Source organism: Calidris pugnax, unplaced genomic scaffold, assembly GCF_001431845.1.
Source record: "Calidris pugnax isolate Ruff unplaced genomic scaffold, ASM143184v1 scaffold41, whole genome shotgun sequence".
Classification (NCBI taxonomy): Eukaryota; Metazoa; Chordata; class Aves; order Charadriiformes; family Scolopacidae; genus Calidris; species Calidris pugnax.
In genome coordinates, this window is record NW_015094509.1 from 22667506 (window position 1) to 22680698 (window position 13193).

General features: G+C 37.1%; 1 protein-coding gene across 2 annotated transcripts in view; it reads right to left on the reverse strand.

Moving 5' to 3' along the window:
* ADCY8 (adenylate cyclase 8 (brain)) overlaps window positions 1-13193 on the reverse strand; it is a 123462-nt gene that overhangs the window by 63068 nt on the left and 47201 nt on the right. For both annotated transcript variants that reach the window (XM_014965492.1, XM_014965491.1), the window contains exons 3-4: window positions 12255-12385; window positions 9746-9857 (exon numbers count right to left, since the gene is read on the reverse strand). In XM_014965492.1, coding sequence (XP_014820978.1) covers window positions 9746-9857; window positions 12255-12385 — 243 coding nt within the window. The remainder of the gene's footprint in view (window positions 1-9745; window positions 9858-12254; window positions 12386-13193) is intronic.

Here is a 13193-nt window from a genome sequence, read left to right on the forward strand (position 1 = left end):
GCACAGTTAGAGAATACTGCCTGCAACAGAAAAAATCCCTCAGCTGTTTTGTTCTTAATGACTTATTTAAACTGGCTGAAGTGCTGATTCCATTAAAGACAGATGAGACCTCTGTCACCTGGCTGCATGTCTTCTCATTTGCTGAAAATCAGAACAAGGCAAACCACTTCAAAAGGCATGATTTTTATAAGAATAAAAACTAAGAATCTTGATGCATAATAAGACCTACTAATGAGGCTTTGATGTATGCAAATGTGAGTGCATATGTGTGACACAGGAAATCCGTTCAGCTGCATATGTATGTATGCTTTTTTCTTGTCATGATATGTCATCTCTATATTCATTTGGCAAAGCTCAGGAAGTCATCTACAGAGTGAGATAGCCAATTGGAGGTGACTATATATAGGTGTCCATATGTCAGCCAGCAGTTGAAGCTGCCATTATAGCCAAAGGAGAACCAGGCAATGCAGGTGGTGAAGCCTTGGGATGGATTCAGCTCACAGGTGAAGCAGTTGGCTGGGCTTCAGTTCTGTTGTCTACACATAAGCTTACGGTGCATCGATATGACCCCTCAGTGTGTGAGACACCCACACAGGGCTAACAGACTTGACATAAAGATATATTTCCCTCTGGAGTAGTGTAAGGGCCAGTCCTGCTAGTCAAATCATTACAACTGTTAAACATGAACTGGGTTACGGTCCAACTATATTGTCCTTCCCCTTTAATTCTTCCCTTATTCTTCCCATCATACCTATTTAAAAGTAAACTGTGGATTTTTTATTACTGGAATTGTTTCAGCTAGCAGAAGATAATTCAACTGCCAGGAAGGACAGAGGGCTAATGGTATCTGCCTTTTGCAGAGGGAGGCTGTGTGGTCTCCTGAGATTCCTTCTGATAACCCTGTAGTTTAATCACATCTCCAGTTTAGACTAGATGTTTTGTCAGGCTGGTTGTATTAGTACATTAAAGTTAGATTCATGGCTGATGTGGGTAGCTGTAAAAAGGAGTTGTGCAAGGGCATACCTATTTTTCAGTCATATAAAATGATAATAATGGCATTCAAGATTTTCTTCACACTCTAGAGCTTGTCTGCTTCCTAAAACCATCTCATCGCAATAGTATTTAAGAGTTGCAAGCTGATATTAAATTAAAATGAATCAAAAATATGAAGGAAACACATATGAAGAAACTGTAAAATTTACTCTACAGTGTAATATCCTTACACTGTTATGAGGCTGTTGTGGTCATCTATTTTATTCTATTTCTCTGCCCTTTCCGGTAGTTGTCCTTGGGTATGTAAACGACAGCTGATAATACACATACACATCAGTATCCACCAGCCTCACACCCCTCTCCATACTAATTCATTAATGCCATTTACTGAAGGTATCAATTAATTTCTCAGCATGCCATAAATAAGGGCTTTCCCCCCTTATTTGTAGCTTCTCATATGCTACCAGTGAAAGATTAAGGGACCTGATTCTTCCAAGATCAACTGAAATCAGCATAAATTTGGGATATTGAGCAGACTCAAACACTCAGCTATTAATGAAATAATTCTAGATTAATTCAGTGGCAATCAATAAGAGATATTTTTCCAAATCCCCTCAATCCAGAGCTAAAGAAAATATGAAGATTTTTCCATAAATAATTACCTCATACATGTGAATGATTTATGTTAAGCTTATTAAATACTCCCTTAGTGACTGAAAAGGAAGCAAAACAAATTAGCATAAAGTGAAGCTGAAGAAATCAGTTGCTCAAATATCAAGTTACTGAAAGACACAGTCAGAAAATTCATTAATATTTGTTTCCTTGGGCTAAAATTCTGACAAGGGGAAAAAAAGTGATTGTGTTTTGTAAGTTGTGCCACTTTTTCTATTCTGCCTGTGGTGAATCAATCACTTCGTCTACTTTTGAAGGGAATCCTGTAAGCTAGTGAACAGCCCACAGAAAAGTCCACATTCACAATTTTCATAATTTCAAGCTAAAAATTTAGAACACTGAGAATGAGAAACTACTGAGGCTGAACTGCAGAACAAAGAGCTCATACACATAAATCTCCTTTTAAAAGGTGGCCAGAGTGGGAGGAGGCAGAGACTTTGCCTTTATGTACAATAGCTCAGTTCCTGAAACTTTTGCCAAAGGTATAGGAAACCTAGACAAAAGGCTTTTCTCAGCACAAATGGGGTCTAGGCCAAAGGTCTTAATCAGCAGGCTTTTTTAGGGTGCACTAGAGAGAGAGGTCCATCCAAATTCCTCCTATTGCAGCTCTGTCGCTTCAGAAAACAGATCTGGGACCTTGACAGAATCAGATGGAGGGAAGTTCTTGAGCCCGGTGGTGCAGGCAGAAAGGAGGAGGAGGTTTGGGTCACAGTTGCCAAGGACTGTTTTTATTTTTTATACACATAAGGGGAAAAATGTGGCACTCTTTCATCCCCTGCCTGGACCAAGGAATACTTAAATATAACCCTTTATTAAATTCTTTTTATATAGTTAAATAGATTCTGTTAAAGACTGCTTTCTTTTTGAGACTAGCCTAGAGCAGTGTTGTTAGGACTTCTGCAGGCTGACAGAAAATAGGGGTTTGGGGTCTCTCATGCTGCAGAAGGAACCGAGGTACATTCCTGCATGAGTTTTCTAATATATTATATCAACACTTCTCTCCTTTGCCATCCTGGGAAAGAAAAACAGCTGTGGCTGTTATGCCTGGTGAGCAACCACCCTTGCCAGCTGGTGTTAATTAGTAGATTATGCCATAAGTGGTTTTAGGCACAGAAACCCCTGTTAGAAAGATTGAAGGTGTGCTTCCTTCCTGCTAAGGTAGGAGCAATTCTACATGGAAATTCTGCCCTTAGGGATTTTTAGGACTGTATATACATAAAGGGTGAGGTAGACATTTCTCAAGAATATACTTGTGAAGCCTAAATTTCATTCAAATCTCAATTTAGTCAAAGAAATGGGTTTTTTTCATTAGGTTTAGATTTATGTAACTCTTAGCTCCTGAATCACCGAGAAATTTTGAAACTGAAATTTTATTTAATCTGTCATTTTCATCTGACTTTTTTCATAAAATGCCTGTAGACTATCACTTCTGAAAACATTGAAAACTTGCAGGGATGGGGCATCCCCGATTTCTCTGGGCAACCTGTTCCAATGTCTTACCACCCTCACAGTTAGGAATTTCTTACTGATATCTAATCTAAATCTATCCTCTTTCAGTTTAAAACTGTTACCACTTGTCCTATCACTACACTCCCTGATAAAAAGTCCCTCCCCATTTCTCCTGTAGACTCCTTTCAGGCACTGGAAGGCTGCAATAAGGTCTCCCTGGAGTCTTCTCTTCTCCAGGCTGAACAACCCCAACTCTCTCAGTCTGTCTTCATATGAGAGGTGCTCCAGCCCTCTGACCATATTTGTGACCCCACTCTAGACCTGCTCCAACAAGTCCATGTGCTTCTTATGTTGGGAGCCCCAGAGCTGGACACAAGTACTCCAGGTGGGGTCTCACCAGAGCAGAGCAGAGGGGGAGAATCACCTCCCTCAACCTATTCGTTCCTTCCCATTACAAAAAAATCATATATGTCCTTATAATTAAGTAAATATCACTTACGTACACTCATAGTAAAGTTACGTCTGCTTCTTAATACAGTATCCCAAATATATACGTATGAAGAAATTCACACCTTTATTTACTGGCATATACATTTAAACAGACAGTTTTTTTAGGGAGTCTCTAGAGTCTTGCAGATTATGTGCTTGAAGATCATTTCACAAAAGAACAAAGGACTGCCAGCTCAGAGGCTAAGGGAAAAGTAAAGCACTGCAACAGGAGTGCCTTTACTGAGGAGACAAAAGAGCCTTTAATGCCCTCGCTCTTCCCTCTTTGGTGCCAGCTGGTGCAGGTGGTGTACTGGGGCTGTACAATGACGCATTCTTGCGGAGCCAGCTGGTTTCCACCCCTGGAAACACTGGTCACAAGTAAGACTGGAAATGCACTGTTGGAGTAATTTTTGGCAGGTTGTCTGCAATCTCCCAAGAGAGAATTTAACCAAGGTTACAGAAAGAGACCACCTCATTTAGAAAAACAAAAATAATCACCAGTTCTTTAATAGGTAAAAGCAACCCGTGATTCACATCAGATAAATAACTCTCCCTCAGACATCAGGCCAGTGACATAAAGAGGAAAAGGCTCATATTAGAGTGAAATTTCCATTCAGCTTCTACAGCACCTCTGAGTAAGAAGCACTATTGTTCTGGTTTACCGTATGAGAGCTGATGAGACTGAAATGAGATTAAGTGTCTTACAGGCTAGTCATTTTATTATATGAAACCCATGGATTTTAATTTTTCAGGGGAAGATTTCTGTTTCAACATCAATACTTCATATTAAGGATGGGTCCAAACTAAAATCTAAGACTGTCTGTGTGTTCATCTTTATGTATGTGTCTAAACTAAAAAGCTGTGACTTGATTATTCGTTCCTTCCCATTACAAAAAAATCATATATGTCCTTATAATTAAGTAAATATCACTTACGTACACTCATAGTAAAGTTACGTCTGCTTCTTAATACAGTATCCCAAATATATACGTATGAAGAAATTCACACCTTTATTTACTGGCATATACATTTAAACAGACAGTTTTTTTAGGGAGTCTCTAGAGTCTTGCAGATTATGTGCTTGAAGATCATTTCACAAAAGAACAAAGGACTGCCAGCTCAGAGGCTAAGGGAAAAGTAAAGCACTGCAACAGGAGTGCCTTTACTGAGGAGACAAAAGAGCCTTTAATGCCCTCGCTCTTCCCTCTTTGGTGCCAGCTGGTGCAGGTGGTGTACTGGGGCTGTACAATGACGCATTCTTGCGGAGCCAGCTGGTTTCCACCCCTGGAAACACTGGTCACAAGTAAGACTGGAAATGCACTGTTGGAGTAATTTTTGGCAGGTTGTCTGCAATCTCCCAAGAGAGAATTTAACCAAGGTTACAGAAAGAGACCACCTCATTTAGAAAAACAAAAATAATCACCAGTTCTTTAATAGGTAAAAGCAACCCGTGATTCACATCAGATAAATAACTCTCCCTCAGACATCAGGCCAGTGACATAAAGAGGAAAAGGCTCATATTAGAGTGAAATTTCCATTCAGCTTCTACAGCACCTCTGAGTAAGAAGCACTATTGTTCTGGTTTACCGTATGAGAGCTGATGAGACTGAAATGAGATTAAGTGTCTTACAGGCTAGTCATTTTATTATATGAAACCCATGGATTTTAATTTTTCAGGGGAAGATTTCTGTTTCAACATCAATACTTCATATTAAGGATGGGTCCAAACTAAAATCTAAGACTGTCTGTGTGTTCATCTTTATGTATGTGTCTAAACTAAAAAGCTGTGACTTGATTTTGTCTTTAGATCTCAGTGATGTTGGACTACATCTCAGCTGCTCTTGCAACAAAGCTTATGGATGTCTGGTCCTCTGTTTAGGGTTTTACTCTTTCCTTTTTGTCATATCTCAGACTGAATCTCTGCACACTGTAGATACATTTAGAAATATGACAAACAATTTAACTCGTATTGGCTGATATGAAATGCCCAGCACTGCAGAGAAGGCAGAGGAAAAACAAGCATCAAAAATAACTATTATTTCATCCAAGCAGGACTTTTTTTTAGGCTTAAGTATCTTACTAAATGTCATATTTCCCTTCTGTCTTCAAAATTTCTGCCTAAGGAAAATATTAATATTAATTAAGTTTCTGTTTAGGCCTTTCAGAAGAACCATATATAGAGAAATCTTTTCTTTAGCTCTGTTTTATGCCAACCTATTTTTATTCCTTTCTAACTGTCACTTTTCTCTTTTATAACTATAAATCTCTCACAAACATCATAGATTGATTAGAAAGGGGAAGTGGCAGTACTTAACATGATATTACGTCTCTTATAGGAAATTTTGAACTGAGTTCTAATTTTCATTTAAAGTGTTCTCTGGTAATGATACAGGTATTATGGATTTTTTTATTATTAATTATATGCATCAACATATGCCATAACACTTGATGTCACCAAATGGTGATTAAAAAAAATCTCAGAGCTCTCATTAGTTCTGCATTGCAAAAAAAAAAAAAAAAGCAGCTGAATAAGACATACAAGAAACTAAGATAAATTACATTCTTCAGTAAGCTATGAAATAGTGTCTTCTTTAATATTATATGATTTATATAAGATGATAGAGCAGATCAAACAACCCTTTATATGGGATTATAAATTACTCCTCTAATTTAGAAGTAAATAAGGATTTATAAGGATTTTCCTTAAAATCTAAAGAAACTGCCTCAAGCTTTTTACAATTTACCTCTTTGTTTTGATGATAATTCTTAGCAAAACCCAAGACTTTGAGTAACAGTGTCTATCTTAAAGAGTTATGATGACTCTAGTTAAGCTGATTAAGAACTAGTTAAGTGATAGACCTGAAATCTAGATGTGAATGTGTAATCCTTATTAGTGGAGGATCCTTCTAGGGAGGTTTTGAAAGGAGTGCTTTCCAAAAGGCCTCTCAAGGATTTACAGGCAAGTATGAAACCATTGCTAATAACATTTGCAGAAGGAATAAGACTGCTAGGATGTTCAATTACCATGCAGGCATGGTGGTTATAACCAGACAGAAAGGCCATAAAAAATACAAAATAATATGTTTTAGTACAACAATGTCATCAATGTAAATTCAGAAGCACGTGATCTTTGAAAAATGATCAAGGAAAGAGAGAATAGGAGGAATGGTGATGATCTGCGTCCATCCCACTAGTGGAGGTTTGTCCAGGACCACTGCTTTGAGTGCTAGTACCTATGCCTTAAAAGAGATTCTGAAAAATTGAAGGCAGGCCAGAAAACTAGCCCCAAAAATTATTTGAAAGAATAAACCTTACAGAGAAAAAAGCCTCAGAATAAGTTTGGTCTGTTTCTTTTATCAAAAGGAACCCTGAAAACTGGCTGGATTGAATCACACAAATGTATTCCCAGAGAAAATTAGTGGCTACGAGATGGCCTTTTTGTCTAGGAAAAAATAGATCATAGCAAGAATCAATGGATATAATTCAAAGTCAGAAAATAATCAAATGAGAAACAATCCATACTGCATTAACAGTGAGAGTGTTAAGGCACTAGAATAGGCTACTAAAATACACAAGTATTTCTCCATCTCCTGGGACCTTCGGATGAAGATTGGGCATTTTTTCAAAAGATAAACCTTTGCCAGGTGTGAAAGTTTCATACAATATCAGTTGGGTAGGTTGATAGGTCCATGTAAATCCCAAGTCCTTAAAATTTGGGTCATGGACCAGTCAGTGTCCACTTCCAAAATTTTCCAAAGGCAAAGATTAAGTCAAATACATGATTTAGGCCATTATATTTTAAGCAGTTTAAAAGCTCAGAGCCCTGTCTGAGGAGTCTTGGTTTTACTATAAAGTACAGAGGGACAGTTCAACTCCTTGAGTTGGACAGAAACACCAAAAGCCATGTAGAGCTTCTGTTCTTCTCTAGGGCTGTTAGGCAGTCTCCATTGTCAGGACACCAGGCAAGTACCAAGACATCCAGGTCTCAAAAGCCACAACCAAGGAACACAATCAAAATGCCTTTCCTTTTAACATATTCTACTTAGTTGTGGTTAGATCACTCTCATCTTTGTAGTTAAACATCTTCAATTTCTGCAGTGATTCTTTCCTGAGTCTTCCTCCTTTCAGATGATTGATCTAGACAACTGGATTTGTCTTATCAAAGATGTGTAGAAGAGAATAGCAAATTCATAGACTGGGAAAGAAAATGCATGAAGGAGCCTGAAGTGTTAGTGACTGGGACATTTAATTGAGAGGTGAATGTCCTGATGAAGTTTTGCAGATAGAGAAGTTCTTTTATTCCAAACTCTGCAAATTTCTGGGTAAGAAATTACCTTCTCAGCTGTGTTAGACAAACTGGCATATTAATGACTGTGGTTTTTCTTAAATAAACTCAGCTACATTTTTGGGATACCCTGTCCTATGTGGACATATTCAGTGTTCTCCTTGAAGTTTAGGACAGTGACAGAAAGATTTCTAGAGGGCTTAAGCAGGAGATGAATGATAAACCACAGAGAAGGGGGAAACCTCTGGGCATTTAAAGAAGCAACGTTTTCAGTTCCTATAAAATATTAAAAACAAGCAGGGAAGTGTCTTTAGAGTTAAGTGGCAAGTGAGGGAGGATTCTCTGGATTGTACTTTTAAGTATAAATGCCTTCCTTTTTCATAATTCCTTTATTGGATCTGCTCCTTCTGTACAAAATATCTATTGGTTAAATATAATTTATGGAATTATTAGAAAATATGGTTAATATTCACAAAAAAAAGAATCTGTTCTGCCAAAATGCTAGCAAAATTGAAATGTAAAGCAAGGCAATAGATATTCTTCCTAAAATACTTCTGTGACATACATACATTTAAATTGGTTTAAAATATGTTTCTTCAGTTAGGGTAGCTATATTTGTCAAGCCTTACAGAAGCGGACATTACTCCTATAAGGTTTCTAAAAGACAGGACTGGGGTAATTTCATTCACCCTGCTTGGTTTTAATGTAGATCAGAGTTGATGGAGTTTTTTTGTTTGCAAAACAAATATTGTAGATTGCGTTTACCAATTTGCCAGTGTCCAGGCAATGGGTTATGGCATCACTCTGTATGTGAGAAAACACATTGCTATTTGAGATGAAAAACAGCTAACTCGAACAAGCTTTCAATAATTACAGAAGTCTTGCCTTTCTTGACTTTAATTTGCAAGCTAAGAGACGACTCCAAGGGTCTTACTGATGCAACACGAGCATAAATACCCCTTACTCCTGAACTACAAATGTATAAATATCAGTGAAGCATATAGATGTGTACATCAGAGCAAGTCAGTCTTGGCTCCATTTGTAGTAAATAGAGATCATGGTTGATGACATTAAGGATGTGTACTGTTTCCCCATACTAGGTGCCTACGTTTGATTGGATAAATGATGAGCTAAACTCCATTAAATGTACTTCATTGCCTACACTAGCAGCCTTGTTAGCCATCTCAGATGTTGACACCTAAAGACAGTAACATGAAACAAAAATTTGACTAAAGAAACATAAAAAAGAAGAAAAGAAAATGCAAGCCTAATAAAATTCAACATGTTTTCTGCTTGTATTTTTGCGCTTTGCTCTTTTTCTAAGCAATACTTAAGTAGCAGCTAATTTTCCTAATTAATCAATTCCACTACTTTGTTTAATTAATTTCATTGTTGAGTTACATAGAATCCAACCTAAAGCCTGTAAAACCTGCTAGTAACTAACCATTGCAATATCTGTGGTGGTTGATTACGTGTCCCTTAAATGAGTAGATCTTTTAACCTTCCTCAGTTCTTAGAAGAAAAGTCAAAATAAAGCTATGGTTTTAAAAAAGCATTGCTTTTTCCAGCAAGGGTCAGAATTTCAAAATTTCCTTAGAAACTATGGTAGAACTCTCATGCCATTGAGAGATTGGTCTAGCACTACAGAAGCATGAAATTCTGAAGACTATCTGAGCTTTCACTTGCTGTCAGTTACTTTTGATAAAACTTGTCAGTTCCTTCCAACCTCAATGGCTGTATAAAATACCAGTGGGGAAAATCTGTATTCATATTGTTCAAAGTGATCGTAGGGTATTTCCCAAAGCTTCCAAATACAGAATTGACCTCACATCCTTTTGCAAATAACCTTTAACTCACATGTGCAAGTCGATCAAATCTGGCAAAGAGTTCATTCAGCATTCGGACCAACTCCTGGGCTGACAGGGTTGTGGAGAGGTTGGTGAATCCTTTAACATCTGCAAAAAGAATGCTAAAAAAAGAAGAGATATTAATATTGCAGTCTGTTTCCTTTGATAACTAAATGTGCTAAGTTACTTTCTAGTAATTTACAAGTGAAGGACCGTTTGAAAGTCAGGCTACCTTTGCTCTAGACTTCTGGAAATTCTGGAGTACTGAATACAAATATTGAAGGGACTAAAGGAATACTACCAAGTATGAGAAAGTGTTTTGCAAAAAATGTGCTAAAAAAATTTTGGAATTTCAGATCATTCAGGAAGATTTAGTTAAACTGTTATGAACACCCTTTTCCCCATTTATCAGTGCGAAGACTGAGGCATAGTGCACCCATAATATAGAAGGCTGTATGAAAAGCTATGTGTTAGTATCTGACTGTGAGGGTGTATTTATGTATGTAGGTATGTTTATGTTCTGTGAGGGTGGGTTTATGCATAGCTGTTTTTTACAATGGGTTTGATTTCATCGATTTCAATTTTTGCTGTGATTTTCAGGCTTTACTTTTCTATGTGTCATACAAGACTCAAAACCCAAGACAACAGTCAGATTCATGACAGTTAATATATCCCAGGCTCAGGCCAGCTTTATTGCATCTGATTTTAGGCTCTTGACAGAAGAACCTGAGTTAGAAGTATAGTACGATCGATGTAAGGTATGAGTCTTTCTTTGGACGATTCCTTGTTCTTTCCACTGACTTCACAGGGATCCTGGTATGATTATACTTTGACTTTAGTTGCATCAAATCAGGTGCCTAAAGTTATGGTAGGATCTTAATCAACAAACTATCTGCAAACAGAGCTCTAATCTGTATTTCAGCCGCCAGTAAATTTTCTAGCTGTGCAAATTCGTCCTTTCATTATGCCTACAATGAGCACATGTGAATACAGAGAAAAATGCACACGTAAAGTCTGTGGTGTGCAAACTATCACCTAGACCAAAGCATTTAACAGCTCAGTACCTAGCAGCTGAATGAAGGAAAGTATTCCCTACTTTAAAAAGTAGTAACATTCAAAAAGACACATATGCTGGCACAGACTGAAAATAACCCTAATGAACCTTGTTTGCAACTAATGACTGGTGTTACAACCTAAGTAGCCGAAGATATTTCATTTCTACAGTTTTCATTATCAAAACAACAAAAAACCCTAACTGGATATTAATTTTAGAGATTTACATTTCATGTAGGTAATGTTCAGTACTCAGCATTTAATAAAAAATAGGGTGAAAGCTATTTTTTAAAAGTTCTAGTCCCTGACATCTGTAATCTAAAGTACACAGAATATTCATTCTAAATCTCTTTCAAGTTTAAATTATGTTTCAACTTTTCACCCCTGACTACAACTCTTTTCCATTCGAACAGAAGGGCCACCTTCTCCCTGTTTTGCTTCTCCTACAGGAACACTTAGTCTGAGAATGAAAAAGGTTAATGGAAGACATTTTAATTTAGTGCAATTCAAACCTTTTGTAAGGGTCTCTGATACTTTCTACCAGATTTAATAAAATAATATGTCTGAGCTACTGCAAGGCCACAGAAGAAGCAGATAATCAATTTACTCTTCTGCAGAAGTTCAAATTATGTTTATTGAACTCTTCCAGACAAAGTTATTTTTGGGTTTTGTAAAAAGGTAAAGTGCATGCCTTACTGGCAAACCATGTCACATCATATCCCAGGATGCTTATTTTTCACTTCCTTCGGCGATGATCACTCATTCATTTGCCCTTGTGGTTTAGGACAAACTTATGACAAATATTAGTGGCTTAGCTAAATATTCTGATGGTCAGAAACCACAATAAAATCAGAGTTTCTGTAAGATCATGGAGTGGAAGCTGATCATTCTGGTGTAAATCTACAATGAGGACTTATTGTTTTGAGTTGCAGCTCATAAGATAACTATCACCTTCCTGCTGACTAATTTCAGAAGAGATAAAATTTAGAGAGGGGAATAAAAAAGGAAAATGGAATTAGGAAAATGACAATAAGAATGATTGAATGAAAATGGCTACTAAGCAGAGGAGCCACATGACATATCTACATTTTTGAGAGCACCTCATAATTCTTTATCTCATTTCTCAGTGTGTGGGGTCAAACAGAAAGCTGTGGCAGAATTTGTGTCCACGTGCTGGCAGGGGTCCCCTTTTTGTGCAACCCTGATCACTGAATTACAGTGAAAAAAACACACAAATGGTCCAGCCCCCAACGTTCATTTCAAATGGGTCTTCTCAGGGCAAAGGCATCCAGACATTCTAATGAGTAAAAGAAGGCATCAAAGAGCTTATCTGTTCATGGATTAAACAAGAGTACACTGATTTTCTAATTTATTAATTAATAAAGAAACAGAAGAGAAATTCTCAAACAAGAGGCACTTAGCAGCATCTGAGACCTTAAATATTAAAGAGAGTCTCCTTCACACACCTGACATTCTCATAACGATGAATGTAGATCTTATGAAACTGGTGTTGCAAATGTTCATCTTCTACGTTGGTCATATCATTTATCATTTCCAGGACTACAAACCGTGGTAAAACAGAGAGCACCAGCCGCTCCTAAAACAAAGAGAAAATCAAAGTGTCAGTACTTGTCTGAATTAGTACTTCACAGGAAACTGATTGAATTTAAGATGTGACCCTCTCCTCTAAAAATTCTAGCTCAGACCAGTTGTGATAATTCACGTTACCAAACTGAGTCCAGAATATGGACCCTTCTCTTTCCTTCCCTTTCTAGAAGTTCTTCCCTTTAAAGTTTTAAGCTTACTTGCTGTTTATTTAAAGATCCCATTACAAGCCTCTCACTGAACATCACTTATGAACGTATCAAGCACTGCATTCCCAGAAGTGGTAGCTTGATTAACAGGTACAGTCCAGAGGAATTCAAAAGTCCTCACCTGCAAGTAGGATCACATTTTTATTGTTGCTTATTTATCAAAATTTACAGATTGTATGTTTAGTATTCATAAACTGTAATTAATAATAATGCTGGAGAATAAAAATATGCAGAGGAACCTGACTTAAGCTAGCAAAAAGGACAGCATTTAAACTAAGCTTAGTTGTATTAGTTGTATTGTCAGAGATTAAAGACAGGGATAATATGAACTAATGCGCACATAAGAAATGTTTTATGTGAAAATTTTAGCTATAGACTAGTTTATATATTAATTGGGTTACAGTATTTAACAGGAACTAACTTCTAAAGTGACTTAGGAATCTCAGAATCTTCTCAACAGTCCGTGGCATCAAAGTGCTTACTTAATTTTGACAAATGGACTGGGTTTCAAATTTCTTTGAATTCTCTGTATGTAATCTCAGAAATAAGCATTTATATATGGCAGTGAAGCAGGTTTCCAGGATGACTCAT